The sequence below is a fragment of the Heptranchias perlo genome, chromosome 6 (assembly GCF_035084215.1).
Source record: "Heptranchias perlo isolate sHepPer1 chromosome 6, sHepPer1.hap1, whole genome shotgun sequence".
NCBI classification, from domain to species: Eukaryota; Metazoa; Chordata; class Chondrichthyes; order Hexanchiformes; family Hexanchidae; genus Heptranchias; species Heptranchias perlo.
In genome coordinates this window covers 78,264,796-78,290,605 of record NC_090330.1, presented here as the reverse complement: position 1 = coordinate 78,290,605, position 25,810 = coordinate 78,264,796, and the positions used below count along the sequence as shown (strand labels likewise).

At 45.9% G+C, this 25,810-nt stretch overlaps 1 protein-coding gene across 2 annotated transcripts in view; it reads right to left on the bottom strand.

Annotated features, from left to right (window-relative positions):
* The window catches only part of LOC137323069 (nectin-3-like), a 140,286-nt gene that overhangs the window by 89,120 nt on the left and 25,356 nt on the right, over nt 1-25,810 (bottom strand). For both annotated transcript variants that reach the window (XM_067986470.1, XM_067986471.1), the window contains exons 2-5: nt 22,033-22,371; nt 13,938-14,240; nt 10,643-10,748; nt 2,674-2,819 (exon numbers count right to left, since the gene is read on the bottom strand). In XM_067986470.1, the coding sequence (XP_067842571.1) occupies nt 2,674-2,819; nt 10,643-10,748; nt 13,938-14,240; nt 22,033-22,371 (894 nt within the window). The remainder of the gene's footprint in view (nt 1-2,673; nt 2,820-10,642; nt 10,749-13,937; nt 14,241-22,032; nt 22,372-25,810) is intronic.

Below are 25,810 nucleotides of genomic sequence, written 5' to 3'. Positions count from 1 at the left end.
TTTATAGACTTCTATAAGATCACCCCTAAACCTCCTACTCTCCAGGGAAAAAAGTCTCAGTCTATCCAACCTCTCCCTATAAGTCAAACCATCAAGTCCCGGTAGCATTCCAGTAAATCTTTTCTGCACTCTTTCTAGTTTACAACATGGAAACAGGCCCTTCGCCCACACAGGAGTACACAGTATTCCAAGTGTGGCCTTACTAATGTCTTGTACAACTTCAACAAGACATCTCAACTCCTGTATTCAATGTTCTGACCAATGAAACCAAGCATGCTGAATGCCTTCTTCACCACCCTATCCACCTGTGACTCCACTTTCAAGGAGCTATGAACCTGTACTCCTAGATCTTTGTTCTATAACTCCCCCCAACGCCCTACCATTAACGGAGTAGGTCCTGGCCATGTCTACTACTGCCATGTCTTCGCGAATCTTGTCTGGTCTGTGCAATAATGCCCTTTCCTGACGATCACTATGAAGACCCACAACTGATGCCACCCATTGTGTCACTGCAGAGTGGGTGTACATGTATTTGCAGGGCTCTTTTGTGCAGACGGCTGAGAGACGTCGGCGATGTCCCCGGTTGCACCCTGGAAGGATGCGGAGGAGAGGTTCCTGAGGGCAGTGGTGACTTTGACAGCGACAGGTAAGAAGATGGTGCTCGGGCCAGCCAGGAGCAGCTTGGCATGAAGGAGGCTGCAGATGTCCACGACTACATGTCGAGTGACTCTGAGCCTCCGTGTGCACTGCTGCTCAGAGAGGTCCAGGAAGCTGAGCCTCGGTCTGTGGACCCTGTGGCGAGGGTAGTGCCCTCTGCGACGCATCTCTCTCTGCGGTTGCCCTCCCTCCTGCTGTACAGGTGGATGTGTCACAGCACTCTGTTGTTGAGCTCCACGTGCCAGAGGTGGGTGGCGTGGCCAGTGAGGCTGGTGAGGCTGTTCGCCCTCCGAGGAGGTCATGACTGCAGCTACGGCGGCCCCCATCCGCAAGATGTACATCTGAGGGGGTCCGCAAGGTAGGTACATGTCTCTGGACCCCGGGGTAAGTGTGCAAGTTGGTGACTTTGATTGTCAGGAGGGAGGTGGAGGCCAAACTTTGCCCCAGGTGACAGAGTGGCCTCCTGCAATGAGTGAGGGTCTCTCCACCCCCCCCCCCCCCCCCCCCCCCCCGCTACCTGTCAAATGGACCTTTGCAGCTGCCACAGATCCATTTGAATTGGGAGTGTTTCCTCCAGTGTTGGAAACAGTCCCAGTTTGCTCTAAAATCCCACCCCTCCTCACATAATCCCTTAATCAGGTCAGTTAATGACCTGAACAAGCCAAATAAATAGCTTCAAGTGGCATCCCGCTGGCTTTAATTACCTGCGGGATTCCCACCAGCGGGGGCCGCGCGCGCACGCCGACGCGTCAGCGGGGAACCCGGAAGTGCGCGGGTTCGAGGCGGGCTCTGGTCCCGCTCCAGGATTTCCCGATTTTCGGGGTCCCCCCGCCAGGAACGCACCCGATAGCGGGTGCTAAAATGCTGCCCATAGATCATTGAAGTGTCCTGGACAGGTGCAGAAAATAATCAATAAGGCTAATGGAATGCTGGCCTTTATATCTAGAGGACGAGAGTACAAGGGGGCAGAAGTTATGCTGCAGCTATACAAAACCCTGATTAGACTGCACCTGGAGTACTGTGAGCAGTTCTGGGCACCGCACCTTCGGAAGGACATATTGGCCTTGGAGGGAGTGCAGCGTAGGTTTACTAGAATGATACCCGGACTTCAAGGGTTAAGTTACGAGGAGAGATTACACAAATCGGGGTTGTATTCTCTGGAGTTTCGAAGGTTAAGGGGTGATCTGATCGAAGTTTATAAGATATTAAGGGGAGCGGATAGGGGGATAGAGAAAAACTATTTCCGCTGATTGGGGATTTTAGGAGTTGGGGGCACAGTCTAAAAATTAGAGCCAGACCTTTCAGGAGCGAGATTAGAAAACATTTCTACACACAAAGGGTGGTAGAAGTTTGGAATTCTCTTCCGCAAACGGCAATTGATACTAGCTCAATTGCTAAATTTAAATCTGAGATAGATAGCTTTTTGGCAATCAAAGGTATTAAGGGATATGGGCCAAAGGCGGGTATATGGAGTTAGATCACAGATCAGCCATGATCTTATCAAATGGCGGAGCAGGCACAAGGAGCTGAATGGCCTACTCCTGTTCCTAATAATTTCGTTTCAACTCCAGCTTTATATTTTGATCTCTAACTTATTCTCTGCATCATTATTATCCTGATTCCACAAGTAAAAATGAAAGATCCTTTAGTGTTTTACATTGTGAATTGCATGGGCCTCTATCAGCTTCTATTGATTCCTTCGACGAACAGTTTTTAGGCATTGAAACTTGACAAAAAATAATGTCTTTTAAATCAGTTTAAAAATAACTGCCACACACAAGCAATTGTAACTTTACAGTCACTAATATTGCTATCCTTATAAAATATTAATTTCACTAACCGTGAGTAGTGCCACAGGAGATCTCCAAGCACATTAGAAAATATTGTAAAATAAGATTAGGGATTCAGTTCTTGACATCATTTTGTAGGAAAATGTGTTTAATTATTCAATTTGATACTGCAGTTTATAAACTTAAAAATCACAGGAGTGTACACCTCAGCTCATAGGTCACTTACTTGTATACAGGTATATGGAGCCGAATACAGTTCCAACTATGTTGCTTGCTTCACATGTATAAAGCCCATTAAGGTCAGAAGTCAACTTAGTCAATTTAACTTGTTCATTTTCTGTTGTCACACCTTCTGGGATTGAGCCATTCTCTCTAATAAAAACAGTTCAATGACAGAGTCAGTATAAAAATATCTAACATGCCTCAATCAATGGTGCAAGGCATAACGATAACTGCAAGCAGTTAAAATACTTAATACAACTGTAGTAGCAGCAGTTGCATTATTTTTGGTAGGCTGTAGATCATGTGTATTTAAAAAAGATACATTGATACAACTAATACCAACTGAGGCTTGGGATGAATCCTCGGCTGCTGAGGGAAGTAAGGGTGGAAATTGCTGATGTACTGGCCATAATCTTCCAAACATCCTTAGATACGGGGGTGGTGCCAGAGGACTGGAGAACCCTTGTTCAAAAAAGGGTGTAAAGATAAACCCAGCAACTACAGGCCAGTCAGTTTAACCTCGCTGGTGGGGAAACCTTTAGAAACGATAATCCGGGACAGAATTAACAGTCACTTGGACAAGTGTGGATTTGTTAAAGGAAAATCATGTTTAACCAACCTGATATTGTTTGTTGATGAGGTAACACAGGGGGTTGATGAAGGCAATGCAGTTAGAACATAGGAACAGGAGTGGGCCATTCAGCCCCTCGTGCCTGCTTCGCCATTTGATAAGATCATGGCTGATCTGTGATCTAACTCCATATACCCACCTTTGGCCCATATCCCTTAATACCTTTGGTTGCCAAAAAGCTATCTATCTCAGATTTAAATTTAGCAATTGAGCTAGTATCAACTGCCATTTGTGGAAGAGTTCCAAACTTCTACCACCCTTTGTGTGTAGAAATGTTTTCTAATCTCACTCCTGAAAGGTCTGGCTCTAATTTTTAGACTGTGCCCCCTACTCCTAAAATCCCCAACCAGCAGAAATAGTTTCTCTCTATCCACCCTATCCGTTCCCCTTAATATCTTATAAACTTCGATCAGATCACCCCTTAACCTTCGAAACTCCAGAGAATACAACCCCAATCTGTGTAATCTCTCCTCGTAACTTAACCCTTGAAGTCCGGGTATCATTCTCGTAAACCTACGCTGCACTCCCTCCAAGGCCAATATGTCCTTCCGAAGGTGCGGTGCCCAGAACTGCTCACAGTACTCCAGGTGCAGTCTAACCAGGGTTTTGTATAGCTGCAGCATAACTTCTGCCCCCTTGTACTCTAGTCCTCTAGATATAAAGGCCAGCATTCTATTAGCCGCCTTGATTATTTTCTGCACCTGTTCATGACACTTCAATGATCTATGTACCTGAACCCCTAATTCCCTTTGGACATCCACTGTTTTTAACTTTTTACCATTTAGAAAGTACCCTGTTCTATCCTTTTTTGATCCAAAGTGAATGACCTCACTTTTGTCTACAATGAATTCCATTTTCCACAGTTTTGCCCATTCACCTAATCTATCAATATCGCTTAGTAATTTTATGTTTTTATCTATACTGCTTACAATGCCACCAATCTTAGATATGAGACTTTCTATGCCTTCATCTAAGTCGTTAATAAATATTGTGAATAATTGAGGCCCCAAGACAGATCCCTGCGGGACTCCACTAGTCACATCCTGCCAATGTGAGTACCTAACCATTATCCCTACTCTCTGTCGCCTTTCACTCAGCCAACTTCCTAACCAAGTCCGTACTTTTCCCTCGATTCCATGGGCTTCTATCAAGTTGATGTGGTGTACGTGGACTTTCAAAAGGCGTTTGATAAAGTATCACATGGTAGGATTGTCATCAAGACTGCGGCCCATGGAATAAAGTGGGCAGTAGCAACATGGATACAGAATTGGCTAAGTGACAGGAAATGATTATTTTTCGGACTGGAGGGAGGTGTACAGTGGTGTTCCCCAGGGGCCAGTGCTGGGACCACTGCTTTTCTTGATATTAATGACTTGGACTTGGGTGTACGGGGCACAATTTCAAAATTTGCAGATGACACGAAACTTGGAAGGGTAGTGAACAGTGAGGAGGATAGTGATAGGCTTCAAGAGGATATAGACTGGCTGGTGGCATGGGCAGACACGTGGCAGATGAAATTTAATGCAGAAAAATGCAAAGTGATACATTTTGGTAGGAGGAACGAGAACGAGGCAATATCAACTAGAGGGCACAATTCTAAAAGTGATACAGGAACAGAGAGATCTAGGGGTATATGTGCACAAATCGTTGAAGGTGGCAGGGCAGGTTGAAAAAGCATACGGGATCCTGGGCTTTATAAATAGAGGCAATGAGTACAAAAGTATGGAAGTCATGATGAACCTTTATAAAACACTGATTCGGCCACAACTGGAGTTTGTGTCCAGTTCTGGGCTCCGCACTTTAGAAAAGATGTGAAGGCCTTCAAGAGGGTGCAGAAGAGATTTACTAGAATGATTCCAGGGCTGAGGGACTTTAGTTACGTGGATAGACTGGAGAAGCTGGGGTAGTTCTCCTTGGAGCAGAGAAGGTTGCGAGGAGATTTGATGGAGGTATTCAAAATCATGAAGGGTCTAGACGGAGTAGATAGAGAGGAACTGTTCCCATTGGTGGAAAGGTCAAGAACCAGCGGGCATAGATTTATGGTGATTGGCAAAAGAACCAAAGGTGACATGAGGAAAACTTTTTTACACAGCGAACGGTTAGGATCTGGAATGCACTGCCTGAGGGGTGGTGGAGGCAGATTCAATCATGGCCTTCAAAAGGGAACTGGATAAGAACATGAAAGGAAAAATTGTGCAGGGCTACGGGGATAGAGCGAGGGAGTGGGACTAGCTGGATTGCTCTTGCATAAAGCCGGCTCAGACTCGATGGGCTGAATGGCTTCCTTCCATGCTCTTACCTTTCTCTGATTCTAATACAACAGCATCTTGCATTTAAATGGTGCCTTTAACATAGGAAAATATCCCAAGGTACTTCACAAAGGCGTAAATAGACTTTTCATAGAAAAATGAAGAGGGGACAAAATAACTAAATCAATAAGGGCTAAATCTTTGTGCAGCAGCTAACATTAAGTCAGTTCTTTGGGCAGAGTCCTTAGTTTAGAAATACAGTGCAGCAGTTGCCTGATCTCAATTGGGCCTAGTATGATTCTGCTGTATGAAATACAGTTAACCACACATCATCGAGGTACATCGAGTCTACAGCACAAAAACAGGCCATTTGACACAACAGGTCTATGCTGGCATTTATGTTCCAAACGAGCCTCTTCCCTCCCTACTTCATCTAATCCTATTAACATATCCTTCTGTTCCTTTCTCCCTCATGTGCTTCCCCTTAAATGCATCTACTCCTTGTGGCAGCACGTTCCACATTCTAACCACTCTTTGGGTAAAGAAGTTTCTCCTGAATTCCCGACAAGATTTATTTGTGACTATCTTATATTTATGATTTCTAGTTTTGGACTCCCCCACAAGTGGAAACATTTTCTCTACGTCGACATTATCAAACTCTTTTGTTATCTTAAAGACCTTTATTAGGTCACCCCTGAGCCTTCTCTTTTTCTACAGAAAACAGCCTCAGTCTGTTCAGCCTTTCCTGATAAGTGTATCCTCTCAGTTCTGGTATCATCCTTGTGAATCAGAGATTCCCAATTAGAAATAAATAGTTTAGCGCCTTATTGTATCTGAAACACGCCAAGCACCGTCCCACAAACAGTAATGAGACAATTGGCCAACAAATATGTGTTGGTTGAGGGAGGAACGTTGGCCAGAGCACTGTGGGAGCTCCCTGCACTTCGAACAGTTCTCTGTGATCTTTAGTGTCGACCTGAACAACTGGAATAGGCAGTTGGGGCCTCCATTTACCATCACAATTGAAAGATGGCACCTCTTACCATGCTGCACTTCCTCAGTACTGCACCCAAATGTCAACCCAGACTATATGCTTAACCCACAATCAACTTGATTGATATTCTAAGAAACTTGGTGAATTGCGATTGTGTTGGGCACATTTAGCTTTCAGTGACATCACAAATGCTCTTGAATTTGCTGCACTGAATCGAGCATACAGTACGAGGATATGGTACATCTTCCAGGTAAGGGATGTTTTTTTTTATTCGTTCATGGGATGTGGGCGTCGCTGGCGAGGCATGCATTTATTGCCCATCCCTAATTGCCCTTGAGAAGGTGGTGGTGAGCCACCTTCTTGAACCGCTGCAGTCCATGTGGTGACGGTTCTCCCACAGTGCTATTAGAATCATAGAAGTTACAACATGGAAACAGGCCCTTCGGCCCAACATGTCCATGTCGCCCAGTTTATACCACTAAGCTAGTCCCAATTGCCTGCACTTGGCCCATATCCCTCTATACCCATGTAACTGTCCAAATGCTTTTTAAAAGACAAAATTGTACCCGCCTCTACTACTGCCTCTGGCAGCTCGTTCCAGACACTCACCACCCTTTGAGTGAAAAAATTGCCCCTCTGGACCCTTTTGTATCTCTCCCCTCTCACCTTAAATCTATGTCCCCTCGTTATAGACTCCCCTACCTTTGGGAAAAGATTTTGACTATCTACCTTATCTATGCCCCTCATTATTTTATAGACTTCTATAAGATCACCCCTCAACCTACTCTCCAGGGAAAAAAGTCCCAGTCTATCTAACCTCTCCCTATAAGTCAAACCATCAAGTCCCGGCAGCATCCTAGTAAATCTTTTCTGCACTCTTTCTAGTTTAATAATATCCTTTCTATAATAGGGTGACCAGAACTGTACACAGTTCTGGTCACCCTATTATAGAAAGGATATTTCTATAATAGAATATGCCAGGCCATGAGGTTACAGATTGTGCTGGAATACAATTCTGCTGCAGATGGCCCACAGTGCCTCATGGATGCCCAGTTCTGAAGCTGCTAGATCTGTTCTGAATCTATCCCATTTAGCACGGTGGTAATGCCACACAACACGTTGGATGGTGTCCTCAGTGCGAAGACGGGACTTCGTCTCCACGAGGACTGTGCGGTGGTCACTCCTACCAATACTGTCATGGACAGATGCATTTGCGACAGGTAGATTGATGAGGATGAGGTCAAGTAAGTTTTTCGCTCGTGTTGGTTTGCTCATCACCTGCCGCAGGCACAGTCTGGCAGCTATGTCCTTCAGGATTCGGCCAGCTCAGTCAGTAGTGGTGCTACCGAGCCACTCTTGGTGATGGATATTGAAGTCCCCCACCCAGAGTACATTCTGTGACTTTGCTACCCTCAGTGCTCAACATGGAGGAGGACTGATTCATCAGCTGAGGGAGGGCGGTATTGCATGGGGTCCAGAGTCAATGTTGAGGACTCCCAGGGCCACTCCCTCCTGACTGTATATCACTGTACCGCCACCTCTGGTCGGTCTGTCCTGCTGGTGGGACAGGACATATGCAGGGATAGTGATGGAAGAGTCAGGGACGTTGGCTGAAAGGTATGATTCTGTGGGTATGGCTATGTCAGGCTGTTGCTTGACTAGTCTGTGGGACATCTCTCCCAATTTTGGCACAAGTCCCCAGATGTTAGTGAGGAGGACTTTGCAGAGTCGACTGGGCTTGGTTTGCCTTTGTCGTGTCCGGTGCCTAGTGGTCCGATGCCGGGTGGTCCGTCCGGTTTTATTCTTATGACTTTTTTGAAGCGAGATTTTACAACTGAGTGGCTTGCTGGGCCATTTCAGAGGGCAATTTAGAATCAACCACATTGCTGTGGGTCTGGAGTCACATAGGCCAGACCGGGTAAGGACGGCAGGTTTCCTTCCCTAAAGGGCATTAGTGAACCAGATTGTTTTTTACAACAATCCGGTAGCTTCATGGCCACCATTACTGATACTAGTATTTTAATTGAATTTAAATTCCCCAGGTGCCATGGCAGGATTTGAATTCATGACTCTGGTTTATTAGTCCAGGCCTCTGAATTACTAGTCCAGTAACATAACCACTATGCTACCATACCCGGATGTTAGTGTTGAGGAATGGAACTCTTTCTATTTCATGCACCCAGTGTCAGCACCAAGCATGCCCAGATCATCAGAACATAAGAAATAGGAGCAGGAGTAGGCCAATCGGCCCCTCGAGCCTGCTCCGCCATTCAATAAGATCATGGCTGATCTGATCCCAACCACAAATCTAAAGAACACAAGAAGTGGGAACAGGACCCGGCCACTCAGCCCCTGGGCCCGCTCCGCCACCCACAGGGCCTTGACCGATCCGAATTCAGCTTCATGTCCAATTTCCTGCCCGCTCCCCGTAACCTCTAATTCCCTTTTACTTCTAGGAAACTGTCTATTTCTGTTTTAAATTTATTTAATGATGTAGCTTCCACAGCTTCCTGGGGCAGCAAATTCCACAGACCTACTACCCTCTGAGTGAAGAAGTTTCTCCTCATCTCAGTTTTGAAAGAGCAGCCCCTTATTCTAAGATTATGCTCCCTAGTTCTAGTTTCACCCATCCTTGGGAACATCCTTACCGCATCCACCCGATCAAGCCCCTTCACAATCTTATATGTTTCAATAAGATCGCCTCTCATTCTTCTGAACTCCAATGAGTAGAGTCCCAATCTACTCAACCTCTCCTCATATGTCCACCCCCTCATCCCCGGGATTAACCGAGTGAACCTTCTTTGTACTGCCTCGAGAGCAAGTATGTCTTTTCTTAAGTATGGACACCAAAACTGTATGCAGTATTCCAGGTGCGGTCTCACCAATACCTTATATAACTGCAGCAATACCTCCATGTTTTTATATTCTATCCCCCTAGAAATAAAAGCCAACATTCCGTTGGCCTTCTTGATCACCTGCTGCACCTGCATACTAACTTTTTGATTTTCTTGCACTAGGACCCCCAGATCCCTTTGTACTGCAGTACTTTCCAGTTTCTCGCCATTAAGATAATAACTTGCTCTCTGATCAGGTGATGTGCAGTCAGACGTAGAGTAAAGCTCCATCTAATCTGTCCCAACAATATGGCAAACTCCAAACCTCAAGAGAGAATCCTCGCCAGCGTGACATTATTTTCCATTCCTCACACTAGCCATACTGTGGCCTCTGTGGGTGACATTGCCAATTAGTGCTGAATTAGGGAATTTTTGTGCTGTGGTTCATTGAGCACCAGATCTGAACTGAGACTGCCTAAACTCATTTCACCTTAGAAACCTTACAGCCAGCAGACAGAGGAGACTTTCATCCCATCAGAATGGGCTGGATTTGAAGCCAGGTCCGAGAGGTGGAAGGCCAATATTTAATCCACTGCACCATCCAGTTCCTTTTTATTATGTTATTGTTTTTACTATTTTTGTGCTGATCAAGGAAGGAGGTTAGTGCTAAGGAATGCAATATTTTTTGAGTGCCCAACTACATCAAGCACTCAACTCAGGGACAGCACATGTTAGATACAGAGTAAAACTCCCTGTATTCTTTCTCATCATTGTGCCTTAACCCAAACCTGAGAAATACTGCATTACTGGATCACTGAATTTTTCCACTTCGCCTGCCAGACATATTTATAGTCTCTGTGATTGCCACCTGTTGAATTATGGGCTGTTTGTGCTGTGGGCCCACACCCATTAGAAACTAGGCTGAGACTGACAGTCAGCAGAGTAAAGAATTTTTACTACAGCTGAATTTGAATTCAGCTCCTAAAGGGGACGAGGCAGTGGGAGAAATTTTAGGATTTAGTTCCCCTGGTGCAGAGTTTCGCCCAGCGGGAGCTCATATTGGGAATTTGGGCGTAGAGGTTAACACTCCCGATTCAGGATCTGCACAAGTTACTGGTTGTTAATTTTAACAGATTGAAAATCATACAGGCCAGGAATTGGTCGCATTGACCTTCATGTGAATGTGAAGCTCTGTGCTTCAAGTGCTTTACTCTAGCGGGCTAGCTCATCGTGGCATCTCATCCACAAAACAAAAATGTTCTTACTTTGTCCAGATGTATTTAGTAGCTGGTGGGTTAGCATCTGCATCACAAACCAGGGATAAGCGGCCTTGTTCAGAATGATGAGGTCTAACGATAACTGATGATATATCTGAAAATAATTTTTAATATAAGCAAACACGTTAAATCATTGAAAACAATAAGCAATTCAAAAATATAACTTATGGTCATTCTACATAGAAATTACAACACAGAAAATGGCTGTTTGGCCCAACGAGATCATGCTGATTTTTATCCTCCACACGAAGAGTATTCCTAACCCTGTGTTCTCACCCTGTTCCTATAATCCTTTATCTCCCTTTCCTTCAAACTAGGAAAAGAAAATTGGGCAGAATATATAATTGGGTGAAATGTAAAATGAGCTGCCAATTTGCTATCTCCCGTTTTGTGCTACCAAACACGATTGATTTCATCCCCTTTATGTGTCTGGGTAAAAACAGATCTGAAGGTTACAGAAGACAAGTGATGACAGGGATAATCAAATACATTAAGCGACATTCTTGGTATGTACGTGGTCAGGGTTGACTAATGGAATTTGTAATGTCAATGTTAAGGAGGTCATAGAATGAATACAGCACAGAAGTCGGCTATTCGGCCCATCGAGCCTGTGCCGGCTCTTCGTAAGAGCAAGCTAATTAGACTCATTCCCCACTCTTTCCCCATAGTCCCCCATTATCACTACTCTATGGCTTTTGCACCTCTATAATTTCCCTGCAAATTTGCTTCTCTATATTCTTCCCACTAGATGGTGGCCTATAGAATACACCCAGTAGTGTAATGGCACCTCTATTCTTAACTCTAACCCAAATAGATTCTGACCTTGATCCCTCCATCCTTTTCTCTCCAGTACTGCAATATTCTCCTTAATTAATATTGTCACTGCACCCCCTCCTTTCTCTCCTTCCTATCTTTCCTGAACACCATGGGCCCGAAATTAGCACCCGCTATCGGGTGCGTTCCTGGCGGGGGGGCTCCGAAAATCGGGGAATCCCGGAGCGGGTCGGGAGCCCGGCTCCAACCCGCCCACTTCCAGGTTCCCCACAGACGTGCGCGCGCAGCCCCCGCATGTGGGACTCCCGCAGGCAATTAAAGCCGCCGGGGTGCCACTTGACAATATTTATGTAGGTATTTCAGGTCGTTTACAGAATTAAGGGAATATTTCAGGAGGGGTGGGATTTTACAAACAACTGGGACTGTTTCCCAGACTGAGGGAAACACACCCAGTTGAAATGGACGTGTTGCAGCTGTCAGCCTGCGGCAGCTGCAAAGGTCCATTTGACAGATGGTTGTGGGGGGGGGGGGGGGAGGGAGACCCTCACTCATTGCGGGAGGCCACTCTGTCACTTTGGACAAAGTTTGGCCTCCACCACCCTCCTCTTAACTATAAAATTCACCAACTTGCACACTTACCCCGGGGTCCAGACACATGTACCTCCCTTGCGGACCCCCTCAGATGTACACCTTCCGAATGGGGGCCGCCGTAGCTGCAGTCATGACCTCCTTGGCGGGCGAACAGCATCACCAGCCTCGCTGGCCACCTCTGACACGTGGAGCTCCACAACAGAGTGCTGTGACACATCCACCTGCACAGCAGGAGGGAGGGGAACTGCAGAGAGAGATGCATCGCAGAGGGCACTACCCTCGCCACAGGGTCCACAGACTGAGGCTTAGCTTCCTGGACCTCTCTGACATGCAGTGCACACGGAGGCTCACAGTCACTCGACACGTAGTCGTGGACATCTGCAGCCTCCTTCATGCCGAGCTGCTCCTGGCTGGCCCGAGCACCATCTTCTTACCTGTCGCTGTCAAAGTCACCACGGCCCTCAACAACTTCTCCTCCGCATCCTTCCAGGGTGCCACCAGGGACATCGCTGAGGTCTCTCAGTTGACTGCACAAAAGAGCCCTGCAAATACACCTACACCCACTCTGCAGTGACACAATGGGTGGCATTAGTTGTGGGTCTTCATTGTGATCCTCAGGAAAGGGCATTATTGCACAGACCAGACAAGATTTGCAAAGATGTGGCAGTAGTGGTGACAATATAATATGTGATGTGAGTTGGTCAGAAATTAAATATAAGTAAAAACCATGACAAACCCTCAAACACCCTTGTGCATCCCCTTCATGCTCACGACACGTTTGCCTTACACTACCTACTGCACATGTGATGCATGCCCTATGGCTGCAGCACAGGTAGTGGCAGGTTGAATGAGGCTGACCGTGAAAGAGTTGCATGAGTGAGTATGAGATAGAGCCATAAGATTGTATGAGGATTGGGTTGAGTGGTAGTGGCGGGATGAGTACTGGCGAGGTAAGTGCAGGTAAGATGAGGATGAGGTTTGAGTGGGTGTGAGGGGTGATGAGACAGAGTAGTGTTGGTAGTGCAGAAGGAGATGTGGGGTGGGGGCGGTGATGTGGCAGACGGAGTGTAGGGGAATGAGTAAGTGTACTCACTTTGGCTGACCTACGGAGGTCATTGCAGCGCCTCCTGCACTGTATACAGGTGGGCGATATGTTGGTGGTGCTGGTGACCTCCTCTGCCACCTCGAGCCAAGCCTTCTTGGTGGCAGAGGCAGGCCGCTTCCTGCCCACCGGGAGGAAGATTTCTGTCCTCCCCCTCCTCCTCACCCCATCCAATGATACCTGGAGTGAGGCATCATTAAACTGGGAGCAGCCTTCCCCCTGGGCTGCTCCATGCTGTAATTTTTCCTATTTGTTGCAGCATCTGTCAGTGGAGGACTGCCCCTTTAAATAGAGCTCCTCCAGCTGACAGACCTTACTGCGCATGCGCAGCCCGCCCGACGCGCAGATCAGCAGCGGGGAACCCGGAAGACCAGGTAAGTGGATCCAATTAGGCTGCGATCGCGGGCGGGGCAGACTGATTTCACTGGGCACGTTACCCACGCGCTCAATTGCCCCAACACCCCTCCCCCCCCCCCCCCCCCCCCCCCGCCGCCCTCCTAATATCGAGCCCCATGTATCTAGGAATATTTGGTACCCAATCCTGCCCTCTTTTGAGCCAGGTCTCCGTTATCGCCGCAACATCATATTCCCATGTGGCTATTTGCGCCTGCACGACACCAACCTTATTTACCACGCTTCGTGCGTTTACACACATCGGTGGGGGTAAGTGACTCCCCTTATGTTAACTGACCCCTCCTCGTGGGGGCAGTTAAAATTGGGGCCTATGATTCTATTTCAGTCCTTGTGCCTCACCGTGTATTTTATTTAAGACATATAAACAAATATAATGACAAAGTTGTACGTAATTGTGATTACAGGAAATATTCAGCTTATAAGGGAATCGTTTGGGAGCCTTCAGGGTTGGATGTTCCACGACACAGATAATATTCTTCCCATGCACTGATCTAGTTGGACACAGACGGAACTGGCTGAAGATGGTCACAGTCCCATTAGCAGCAGGAGGTGCAATATTCTGATTGGCATCTGAAGTGAAAGGTGTTTCCCAAGTGATGTTGGCAGCTGGTTTTGCATTTGCTGCTGTGCAGGTGACAAGGACTTTTTCACTGCAGTCAGCCAGAGAGGGAACTGGATAAATTTGTACCGTAACAATTGGAGGAACTAAAGTGAGAAAATAAAAAGTAGCACAGTTTAGAATATGTAGCAGTCATTTTTCTTTTCAAATGCTGAGTTAATATATTAAAGCACTGCATTTTGTTCTGTATTAGGTTTCAACATTCCCTGCCCTGAAATTCTGCGGTGGATCTCCCGGTTTCCCACTGTGGTAGACCAGCGCAACCCACAGAGAATAGTGGAAATAGCTGAAAATGGCAGGAGATCCTCTGTTGTATTTCAAGGCCATGAAAAACATGAAAAGACGTCAGAGATGGGAAAAAATTCATTCAGTCCACCGAAGCTTGTGAAGACCTCTGTATAGCACTGAATAACCTTCTGCTTCTTTCAAAGAAACTCGAGACACAATTGTGCACGTAACAGAGTGCTTCTAATAATAAACAGTTTCCTTGGTACAAGTTATAAGAGTAGTTTGCCTTTCAACACCACCCACAGCACTTTCCTTATACATGACACTCCCCCCTCCCCCACCAGTGAAAGCAGCCACAACTCCGTCTTCCCAAAGCCCAGCCCCTCAGGACTGTTACAAGCACATTTTTTCAGTATCCAACTCCCCCATTAGAATATCCAACTGTATGTTAAACAACCTCCAACACTTTTTGCTTCTACTATCCTTTACAAAGGGCACAAGAACCAGCAGAAACACAGGGAAAAATCTGAAAAAGCGGCATCATAATCAGCACAGAGGTAGGGTCAGCAAACCTGAGGAATTTGAGCTAAGTATAAACCAATCCATCAACTTAGTTAAATAAGTAAATAAATAAATAAATAAATATTCAGAGTAATTAATTACTAATTAATTTGAAATCAAGCTAAAATCCATCTACTAAATATGATCTTGACCTCAAGTGATTCTATTAGTTCTAGAAATCACTCACTGCTAACAAATAAAGATTAGAAATGGCAGCTCAGGCAGTGTGTCAGGACCGCAGTATGTGGGAGTTTGTTGTCAGCGAAGCTGTCCCAGATTGCCACATCTGCAGTAAGTGTCTCTGCCTTCAAGTAACTCAAGTGCAGGTCATTGAGCTGGAGTGCAAGTTAGAGACACTCTGACACCTTGGGGAGGAAGAGGAATTTCTGCATTGTTTTCTCCAGAGTACAGTCACACCTCAGTGGAAAGCACAGGTGCAGGAAGGGGAGAGTGTGACTGTCAGTCAGCTGGGTAGAGGAACCTAAGGGAGGTAGAGAAGGAGGTTCAGCAAACACTGGTCCTATCCAACAGGTACGAGATACTTGCTACCTGATAAGGGGAAAGGCTACAGGAAGGTCTGCCACAATGCTGACCAAGGCACCGTGGAGCAGAAGGCAGTCAAAAGTGGGGGGAAGAGCAGAATAGAAACATGGTAGATTTAAGGGATTCAATAATTAGGGGGATGCAGTCACGAACGAGAGTCCTGAAAGTGCCAGGATAAGGGATATCTCGAAGCAGAAAGCAAGCTAGGAAGGGAGGGGGAATATCCAGTTGTCGTGGTCCATGTTGGTAATAATCTCAGATTACTAGAGCCACATGCAAATTGGCATAAGGACAAACAGATTAGGAAAGTAAACACATGGCTGAAGGATTGGTGTGGGAAACAGGGGACAGGAAGCAGCTGTACTGCTGGGACAGGCTGCACCTGAACTAGGCTGGGATCAATGTCCTAGCTGAAAGGATAAATAAGGCTCTAGAAGGGACTTTGAACCAATAAAGATTAGGGGGGAGGGCTCAGGCAGAAATAAAAATAAAAGTGAAAATAGGCTAAAAGGTAAGAAAAAGGGATGAGAGCAAAGGCCAGATCATCAATAGTGTTGAAGGTAGTATAAATACTTCAGAAAAAAATATAGAAAATAATAATGAAATAACTGAAAAGTACAACTGAAGTAATGAAAAACAAGGAGTGTAATGAGTTAAAATATGAGAGAAAAAAAGCATTGGGGCAAAAGGGCAGGTAGGCGTGAAGATGGAGGGCTTCCCTAGCTCAGGGCTCGTGTCATCCTGCTCTTATAATGTCTCTTTCCCTCACATCACACACAGTATATTGCAATGCAAGCACTGTTTCAATATGTTATAATTCTGGCTCCAAGAGACATAAGGTCCTTTTAAGTTTTGGAAGGATTGGAAGAACAGACTGCCAGAAACGTCAGTGGTGCTGAGCACCCAGCACCTCCACAAGTTCTAGCTACGAGTGCGGAGGAGCCCACTAGCCACACCTGTGCAGTCATGTGAGATAGCTGTTGGTGCCTGTCTAGCATGCAGCGCATCCCGGGATTTACAGCAAGGTTCGAGGCCCCAGGTCCCCACTGGAACAGATCCTTAGCCCAGTCGCAGATTCTCTTGTGAGTGCTTAGACTGCTGCTATAGTGGCCTCGGGTTTCAATTTACAAGAAGCCGTCCTGTCTGGCTTCAACATGCTCAGCGATTGGATGGAGTCAGGAGGCAGGGCTTCACAGGTCTGTTCACGCACAGTTCAGCAGGGAACGCTAAGGGAATGCCCAGCATCGGGGCATGGCTCGAGTTGGCATGAATAAGGCTGCTGTCTCTTTGACCACATCACACCTGGGCTATTCAGCCCTCCTGTGCAAGTGACAACATACGTGCCAGAAAGCACAGGAGCAGCCAATTGCAGCAGCAGCAGACATAGTTGATCATTTGCAGAGCTATCTCAGGAATCGGCACAATGTAGTATGTAGCCACTGGAATCCCAAGCAGCACCCAGTGAAACCCAGCAGGCAGCCAGTACACTTACTCCTTCCACTGAGGAAATCAATTAGAAGTAGCCACGGTTTAGAGGCTAGAGGATTGGCTCACAATACACCAGCACTAAGTGGGAAAAGGCACTAAAATGATGGCCATGACACAAAGTCTGTGAAGTAATTGGGTATACTGTGTTTGTTTAGAGAATTCCTTTCTGATTGTGTAGAATAAGGTAGCAGGAGAGCAAACAATAGCCACTGGCGAATATTTATATCTCAACCAACCATTACCGAAAAACAGATTATCTGGTCATTATTTCATTGCTGTTTGTGGGATCTTGCTGTGTGCAAATTAGCTGCCACGTTTCTCGACATTACAATAGTCACTACACTACAAAAGTACTTAATTGGCTATAAAGTGCTTTGGGATGTCTTAAGGTCATGAAAGGCAATGCAAGTTCTTTTCTTCAAATCATTCCGGCGAAAGTATGAGCAAGTGAACATGCAGCTACGTTTTTTTGGAAGGTTGCTTTTTGGGCTCAAGTTTAAGAGATGAATTTAAAGCAAATTTTAATCTATTTTGTAACACTCCTCATAACATAGAAAATAATAAAGCATGCTACACTATCCCTGTTAGCAGGCTAAATACATTTCCTGACCAGTAACTTTTATGAAACTGGTTGGCACTTAGCTTAAGAATGCAGCCCTCACACCCTATATCTTACTTAGGAGCTCTAAGTGGACTGTGTTTCTAACTTGCTGTCTTAGCTGAACAGAAAGCCAAATACTTGACCTAAAACCCTTCTCCAGCTCTATGGGGTAAATTTTCATCTACACCACATAGGCAATAATCTGGATTGCTCACCTGTTATAGAACCCGCCCAACTTTTATGCCATTAAGGGCAGACAATACGCTCTGCCAGACGACTGCCCATGCAGTTGAGCTGCCAATCAAACCTGTCTAAAAATTGATAGAAAGGAGGTGCTAAATAGAATGGCATCACTCAAAGTGAACGAGTTCAGATGGATGCATCCTAGGTTGCTGAGGGAAGCAAGGATGGAGGTAGCAGAAGATCTGACCACAATCTTTCAATCCTCCTTAGATATGGGAGCGGTGCCAGAGGACTGGAGGATTGCAAATGTTCCACCCCTGTTCAAAAAAGGGGAGAGGCATAAACCTGGTAACTACAGGCCAGTCTAATGTCAGTGGTGGGAAAACAACTCAAGACCATTGTCAAGGACAAAATTAATTCTCACTTGGAGAAGCATGGGTTAATAAGGGACAGCCAGCACGGATTTGTTAAAGGCAAATCATGTCTCACTAACCTGATTGAGTTCTTTGATGAAGTAACAGAGAGAGTTGATGAGGTAGTGCAGTAGACGTGTACATAGACTTTCAAAAACCATTTGATAAAGTACCACATAACAGACTCATTCGGAAAATAGAAGCACATGGGATTAAAGGGATGATGGTAATTGGCTAAGGGGTGGAAGGCAGAGAGTAGTGGTGAACAGATGTTTTTATGACTGGAGAGAAGTATGCAGTGGGGTCCCCCAGGGGTCGGAATTAGGACCACTGCTTTTCTTGTTATATATAAATGATTTGGACCCGGGCATAGGGAGTACAAATTCGAAGTTTGCGGTTGATTCAAAACTTGGCAACGTAATAAATAGTGAGGAGGATAGTAGCAGACTTCAGGAGGACATAGACAGACTGGTGAAATGGGCAGACACATGGCAGATGCAATTTAATGCAGATAATTGTGAAGTGATGCACTTTGGGAGGAATAACATGGAGAGGCAGTATAATCTAAATGGTACTATTTTGAAAGGGTGCAAGAGCAGAGGGACATGGAGCTGCATATTCACAAATCTTTGAAGGTGGCAGGGCAAGTTGATAAGGTGGTTAAGAAAGCATATGGGATACTTGGCTTTGTAAATAGGAACATTGAATACAAAAACAAATCACTAGTTAGGCCTCAGCTGGAATGTTTTGTATAATTTTGGGCACCACACTTTAGGAAAGACATCAAGGCCTTGGAGAGGGTACAGAGGAGGTTTAACAGGATGATACCGGGGATGAGGGACTTCAGTTATGTGGAGAGATTGGAGAAGCTGAGATTGTTCTCCTTGGAGCAGAGAAGGTTAAGGGGACACCTAATAGAAGCATTCAAAATAATGAGGGGTTTTGTTAGAGCAAGTAGGGAGAAACTGTTTCCTCTGGCAAGTGGGCCGGTAACCAGAAGTTATAGATTTAAAATAATTGGCAAAAGAACTAGAGGGGAAATGAGGAGAAATATTTTCACACAGAGGGTTGTTAAGATCTGAAACGCAGGTGGAAACAGATTCCATAGGAAACTTCAGAACACAATTGGACTTGTACTTGAAGAGGACTAATTTGCAGGGTTATGGAGAAAAAGCTGGGGTGTAGGACTAAATGGGACAGCTCTTTCAAAGGCACAATGGGCCGAATGGCCTCCTTCTGTTCCGTAAGATTCTATGATTGTATCTTGGAACAGAAACTTCTCCCACCCATTTCACATGCATGGCTGCTGCTGTGCTGAGTGGGAAGTAGCCAATCTGACATTATGTGTATGAACATCACTAGGAAGTGCTAGATTGTGTTAAAAACCTCCTCGTTGTCTCAAACTGATATGGATATCAGCTTTGATAGTTGCCCCATTTCCTTTCAGGAGAGCTCATTTAAAAATCTACCATTAAAGAATCCTGAATCTGACTTTATATCAAAACCATATTATAGCTTAAAATCCCTTTTAGGCCAAATGGTCAAAAATCCCAAAATGTGAGTTCTTCAGTCCTGCTGGACGAAAGACTCAGAACTGGAATGTTTGTCCACCTTTCTAGATTAGTTCGGAGAGATTCAACTTCAGGGATTTGCTGCAGTCATGTGATCTTTTCCTTTAGCAATATTCTCGGCTCTGAAATTCTCTGGGAGCTTTCCCCATCTCCCGTCAAGTTACAGCGTAAGATTGGGAGGCAACCTCCATGGAATTTCAGGGCGATGTGTGTGTGAGCTGCACTACCAACTGGTGGGACTAATATACTGTTAGAGGGAAGCGGAAAGCCTGAGCCTGCGTATTTTACCAATCTTTATAAAAGAAAGACTGTTACTGCTACAGCTAGTTGGCTGTTCACTGAGTACATGGCTAGATTTTCCTCTCAATCATAAGGTATGGGCAGAAAAATCCAGCCTTCAGTTGATTCTATGAGGCTGATTCCTTTAGTTGGACGTTCCTAGTGAGGCATGACACTTGCTCGGAGTGCTGGTGAGGAAATCGGAGCTCCTGACTTTCTGTTAGTGAACGGAAAATCAAGGGGCTGCAGGCTTGTGATTTCCTGAGCGCTCTCTGCAAGTGTCGCTCTGTGCCTGATCATGGATTCTGTCCTTCTGAAACTATAGTCAAGTACAGATTTGTCATAGAAACATGTTTGCTCTTGAGGCTCATTTCCATGATAAATTTTAATATAGGTTTCCAATTTTACAAGTTGGAATATTCAGCAAATCATGTTCAGAGACAATTTGGATCTAAACAAATTGATACCAAGTCCAGTTTGATTCTGACAGGGTCTGTAGTTTGCTCGAGAACCCTGCCGTAAGCAAGCTTCCTTGTCCAGCTAGCAACTTTTATGGATCTGCCCCAAGCAAAGCTCTGCATTTTACACGCTGGCAGTGCATATCAGAAAGTTGGGCATGAGCCCACACGGTTTTCCGACCATTCATTTAAACCAGTAAGATACCCAAGTTGCTGATATGCACTTCCCATGAGTGAAGTTCCTTGTAGGCCGTGTATAGTCGGAGCATTGTCCCATTTGTAATAATAGTGCTGGAGCATTTTCATAAAGTTAAAGAAAGACCTGCATTTATATAGCGCCTTTCACAATCTCAAGGTGTCCCAAAGCACTTCACAGCCAATGAAGTACTTTCGAAGCAGAATCACTGTTGTAAAGTAGGAAATGCGGCAACCAATTTTCGCAGAGTAAGAGCCCACAAACAGCAATGCGATAATGATGAGATAATCTGTTGTCGTGATGTTGGTTGAGGGTACGGTAGCATAGTGGTTATGTTACTGGACGAGTAATCCAGAGGCCTGGACTAATAATCCGGAGTCATGAGTTCAAATCCCACCATGGCAGCTGGGGAATTTAAATTCAATTAATTAAATAAAATCTGGCATTAAAATACTAGCATCAGTAATGGTGGCCATGAAACTACCGGATTGTCGTAAAAACCCATCTGGTTCACTAATGTCCTTACCTGGTCTGGCCTATATGTGACTCCAGACCCACAGCAATGTGGTTGATTCTTAATTGCCCTCTGAAATGGCCTAGCAAGCCACTCAGTTGTACAATCTCACCAGAAAAAGTCATAATAAGAGTAAAACTGGACACGACAAAGGCAAACCAAGCCCAGTCGACCCTGCAAAGTCCTCCTCACTAACATCTGGGGACTTGTGCCAAAATTGGGAGAGATGTCCCACAGACTAGTCAAGCAACAGCCTGACATAGCCATACCTTTCAGCCAACGTCCCTGACTCTTCCATCACCATCCCTGAGTATGTCATGTCCCACCGGCAGGACAGACCCACCAGAGGTGGCGGTACAGTGATATACAGTCAGGAGGGAGTGGCCCTGGGAGTCCTCAACATTGACTCTGGACCCCATGAAATCTAATGGCATCAGATCAAACATGGGCAAGGAAACCTCCTGCTGATTACCACCTACCGCCCTCCCTCAGCTGATGAATCAGTCCTCCTCCATGTTGAACACCACTTGGAGGAAGCACTGAGGGTAGCAAGGGCATAGAATGTACTCTGGTTGGGGGACTTCAATGTCTATCACCAAGAGTGGCTCGGTAGCACCACTACTGACCGAGCTGGCCGAGTCCTGAAGGACATAGCTGCCAGACTGGGCCTGCGGCAGGTGGTGAGCGAACCAACACGAGTACTGCACTGAGTGTCAGTCTAGATTTTTGTGCTCAAGTCTCTGGAGTGGGACCTGAACCCACAACCTTCCGACTCAGTTGAGAATGCCACTACTGAGCTACAGTGACACCAAAGTCAGATGTTAGAATGGAAACTTTCCGTACCTATTACGATTAGCTGTATTTCTTCTTGGATAGGCCCATCAGGGAATAAGGTGAAAATGCAGATATAAGTCCCCTCGTCACTTAGTGCAATATTTTTTAAAAACATTGATGCGTTATTGTGTTCTTGTCCAACGTAGGTCATTCTGCCATCAAAAATATCATTTAAACTAGATTTATTTCCATTTGTGAAAACAAGAGTGAAAAAGTTCAGTTGCTGTTGACCTCGCTTTTGTTGCCACATGAATTGAGACACAAATTGCTTGGTGTTAATTGTACACGGCAGCAGTGTGTTGTCACCCAGAGATCTCACAATCTTATCACCGTTCACTTTTATTGGACCTAAAAATACAAAACGAAAACATCAAATGATTAGTGGCAAAAGAATGGGGGCGATTTTAAACCGACATACCTGGCGGAAACCGGGAGGGTGAGAAGTTAAAATATCCTCGGCAACATACCCACCGATTTCCTTCCTACTTGGCACTGATCCATATTAGCTGGCAGGGTCCTGCTTCAAATATGCAGATTGGGGTCTGATAATGTCATTGGGCAGCTACTGCAATTTTAACTCTGGCCTGAGAGGGGAAGTTGTTGCGGCTTTCCAGTCAGGTGAAGACAGCGAGAAGATGATCCAGGACCAGAAGAGGCCATTTCAGGATTTTTTAAAATCTTCCTTCTGGGCCCCACAAGGAAAATTTAGGTCTCACCTGCCCCGGGCATTCCCCGCTTCCCTCCCACGAGGCCCTTCCGAAACACCCTGCCCACAATTTATCTTCTTGCTGACAAGTCTTCCCCTGGTGCCGGCTGGTGGCCTCCTGCCGCATGAACTTCCACTCCCCCCCGCTGGTCAGCTGCCGCTTTCCTCCTGTTTCTAGTGTCAGCTGATCGGTGGCATGCAGACGATCCTTGGCAGTTAAAATTGCCCGGGTCTCACGCTGCCGATGTCAAGCGCGTTTGACGCTCGTCCCCGTTCTCAGTTAAAATTCTCCCTCTTGCTTCTTTAAAGGAATATTTAGGGTTGAGGAGCATTGGTTTGCTGCTTTCTCTGAATCCACCAAGACACCTCCCCAGCTTATTGCCCAAGCCAATGGTGGCTACAAATCGCCTTCCCCCACACCTATCTTTCCTCCCCTCACTGCTACTGTTCACATAGAGCAGAAAAAGGGAACACTGCTTTAGCCTGAAGCCTCATGCCAGTATCATCGCCTATTAGTGAGGCCGAGAGGAAACAGCCGGTGTTTATGCTCCACACGAGCCTCCTCCCACTCCATTTTATCTAACTTTCTCAGCATACCCTTCTATTCCTTTCTCCCTCATGTGTTTATCCCCTTAAATGCATCTATGCTGTTCACCTCAACTACTCTAAGTGGTAGCAAGTTCCACATTCTAACCACTCTCTGGGTAAAATTAAATACTGAGCTTCAGCTGGTGTCCCGCTCAAAGCTACAATCCTATTTAAAAGGTGAGAAAGTTCTGTCACCACATTTCCCACTCCTCACTTTATACAACGTTGGCCGAGTCACAGGAGTATGAACCATGCACCTGGTGGGTGGTGTCCTCTCGTGTGATGGTGGTATCTGTGTCGATGATCTGGCATGTCTTGCAGAGGTTACCGTGGCAGGGTTGTGTGGTGTCGTGGACGCTGTTCTCTTGAAAGCTAGGTAATTTGCTGCGAACGATGGTCTGTTTGAGGTTGGGTGGCTGTTTAAAGGCGAGTAGTGGAGGTGTGGGGATGGCCATAGCGAGGTGTTTGTCCTCATTGATGACATGTTGAAGGCTGCGGAGAACATGGCGTAGTTTCTCCGCTCCTGGGAAGTACTGGACGACAAAGGGTACTCTGTTGGTTGCGTCCCGTGTTAGTCTCCTGAGGAGGTCTATGCGATTTTTTGCTGTGGCCCGTCGGAACTGTCGATCGATGAGTCGAGCGTCATATCCCGTTCTTACTAGGGCGTCTTTCAGCGTCTGTAGGTGTCCATCGCGTTCCTCCTCGTCTGAGCAGACCCTGTGTATTCGCAGGGTCTGCTCAGACAGCCACCCAACCTCAAACAGACCATCGTTCGCAGCAAATTACCTAGCTTTCAAGAGAACAGCGTCCACGACACCACACAACCCTGCCACGGTAACCTCTGCAAGACATGCCAGATCATCGACACAGATACCACCATCACACGAGAGGACACCACCCACCAGGTGCATGGTTCATACTCCTGTGACTCGGCCAACGTTGTCTACCTCATACGTTGCAGGAAAGGATGCCCCAGAGCATGGTACATTGGCGAGACCATGCAGACGCTGCGACAACGGATGAACGGACACCGCGCAACAATCGCCAAACAGGAGGGTTCCCTCCCAGTCGGGGAACACTTCAGCAGTCATGGACATTCAGCCACCAACCTTCGGGTAAGCGTACTCCAAGGCGGCCTTCGAGACACACGACAACGCAAAATCGTCGAGCAGAAATTGATAGCCAAGTTCCGCACCCATGAGGACGGCCTCAACCGGGATCTTGGGTTCATGTCACGCTACACGTTACCCCACCAGCGAACAAATGTTATCTGTTTTTAATATAACGGGTCAGTTGCTGTCTTTTCTATGTTTCTACCTCTCTATCTCTTTTTTTTTGTTTGTTGTTTTTTTTTGGTGATTTGTATATTCTGTGAGACCTGGCAGGTAACACCTGTCTGTCTGCACACTGATTGCCTTGGCAACGGGCAGTTGAAAAAACTGTCTGTACTCACCAAGCATTGTTCTGTGAATTATAAATGCGATTTCATTTCGAGGATTTCATTTTCACATCGTTCACCTGACGAAGGAGGAAGCCTCCGAAAGCTTGTGAATTTAAAATAAAATTGCTGGACTATAACTTGGTGTTGTAAAATTGTTTACAATTGTCAACCCCAGTCCATCACCGGCATCTCCACATCGTTGAAACATAAAACTGTGCAGGAATATTCTATGGCAATCTCTTCCAACATTACACTAACGTCAGGGAGAAAGAGGGGAAAAGGAGACAGGGACAAGATGAGAGAAGAGAGAGAAAAAGTAGAATGAATTTCACTTTTGTACTATACTGAAGGATGCCATGCAACCTTTACTTTCACAGCAACACAATGGGATCCACAGGGTAACTGATCTCACACTCCCTGCAGGGTGTCACGCTCAAAGGGAATGCAGGTCAGAGAATTAGGGCTACCCAGCTATACCGTATCTCTGACTAACACTGATTGGCACAGGCTGCTCAGGTATATGTGGCTCAGCTCCTGGGGGGGGGGGGGGGGGGGGGGGGGGGAGAACAGTTTGTGCTGAGCCAACAAAATTAATTCCAAAGGCTCCTGATACCGAGTACACAGTCTAATATCAACAGAGAGCAAACACAATGGCCTCAATTTTAACCCCTTCCTGACGGTCAGGAAAATGTCAGCCACATTTGCAGCCAATGATGTCTCGCCTGGTGAGCTGTAACAACAACGCAGAGAAGTGAGAGGTGTAACTGGACACCACTCACCCAGCACTCGGCTTGGAAAGTGGAATTTGATCCAGTCAGGCTACACTGAAACTCTAACAAAAACAGAAAATGGTGGAAAAGCTCAGCAAGTGAGGCACCATCTGTGGAGAAAGAAACATAGTTAACATTTCAGGTCGAAGACCCTTCATCAGAACTTTCTTTGACCTGAAACGGTGGAGTATAGTAATCCTGAAGAAGGCAGTTTGCTTAATTCAACCCACAGTCTCAGACAAGAGAGGAGCTGTTGCAAAACCTGTGGCCAATTTACTGTTT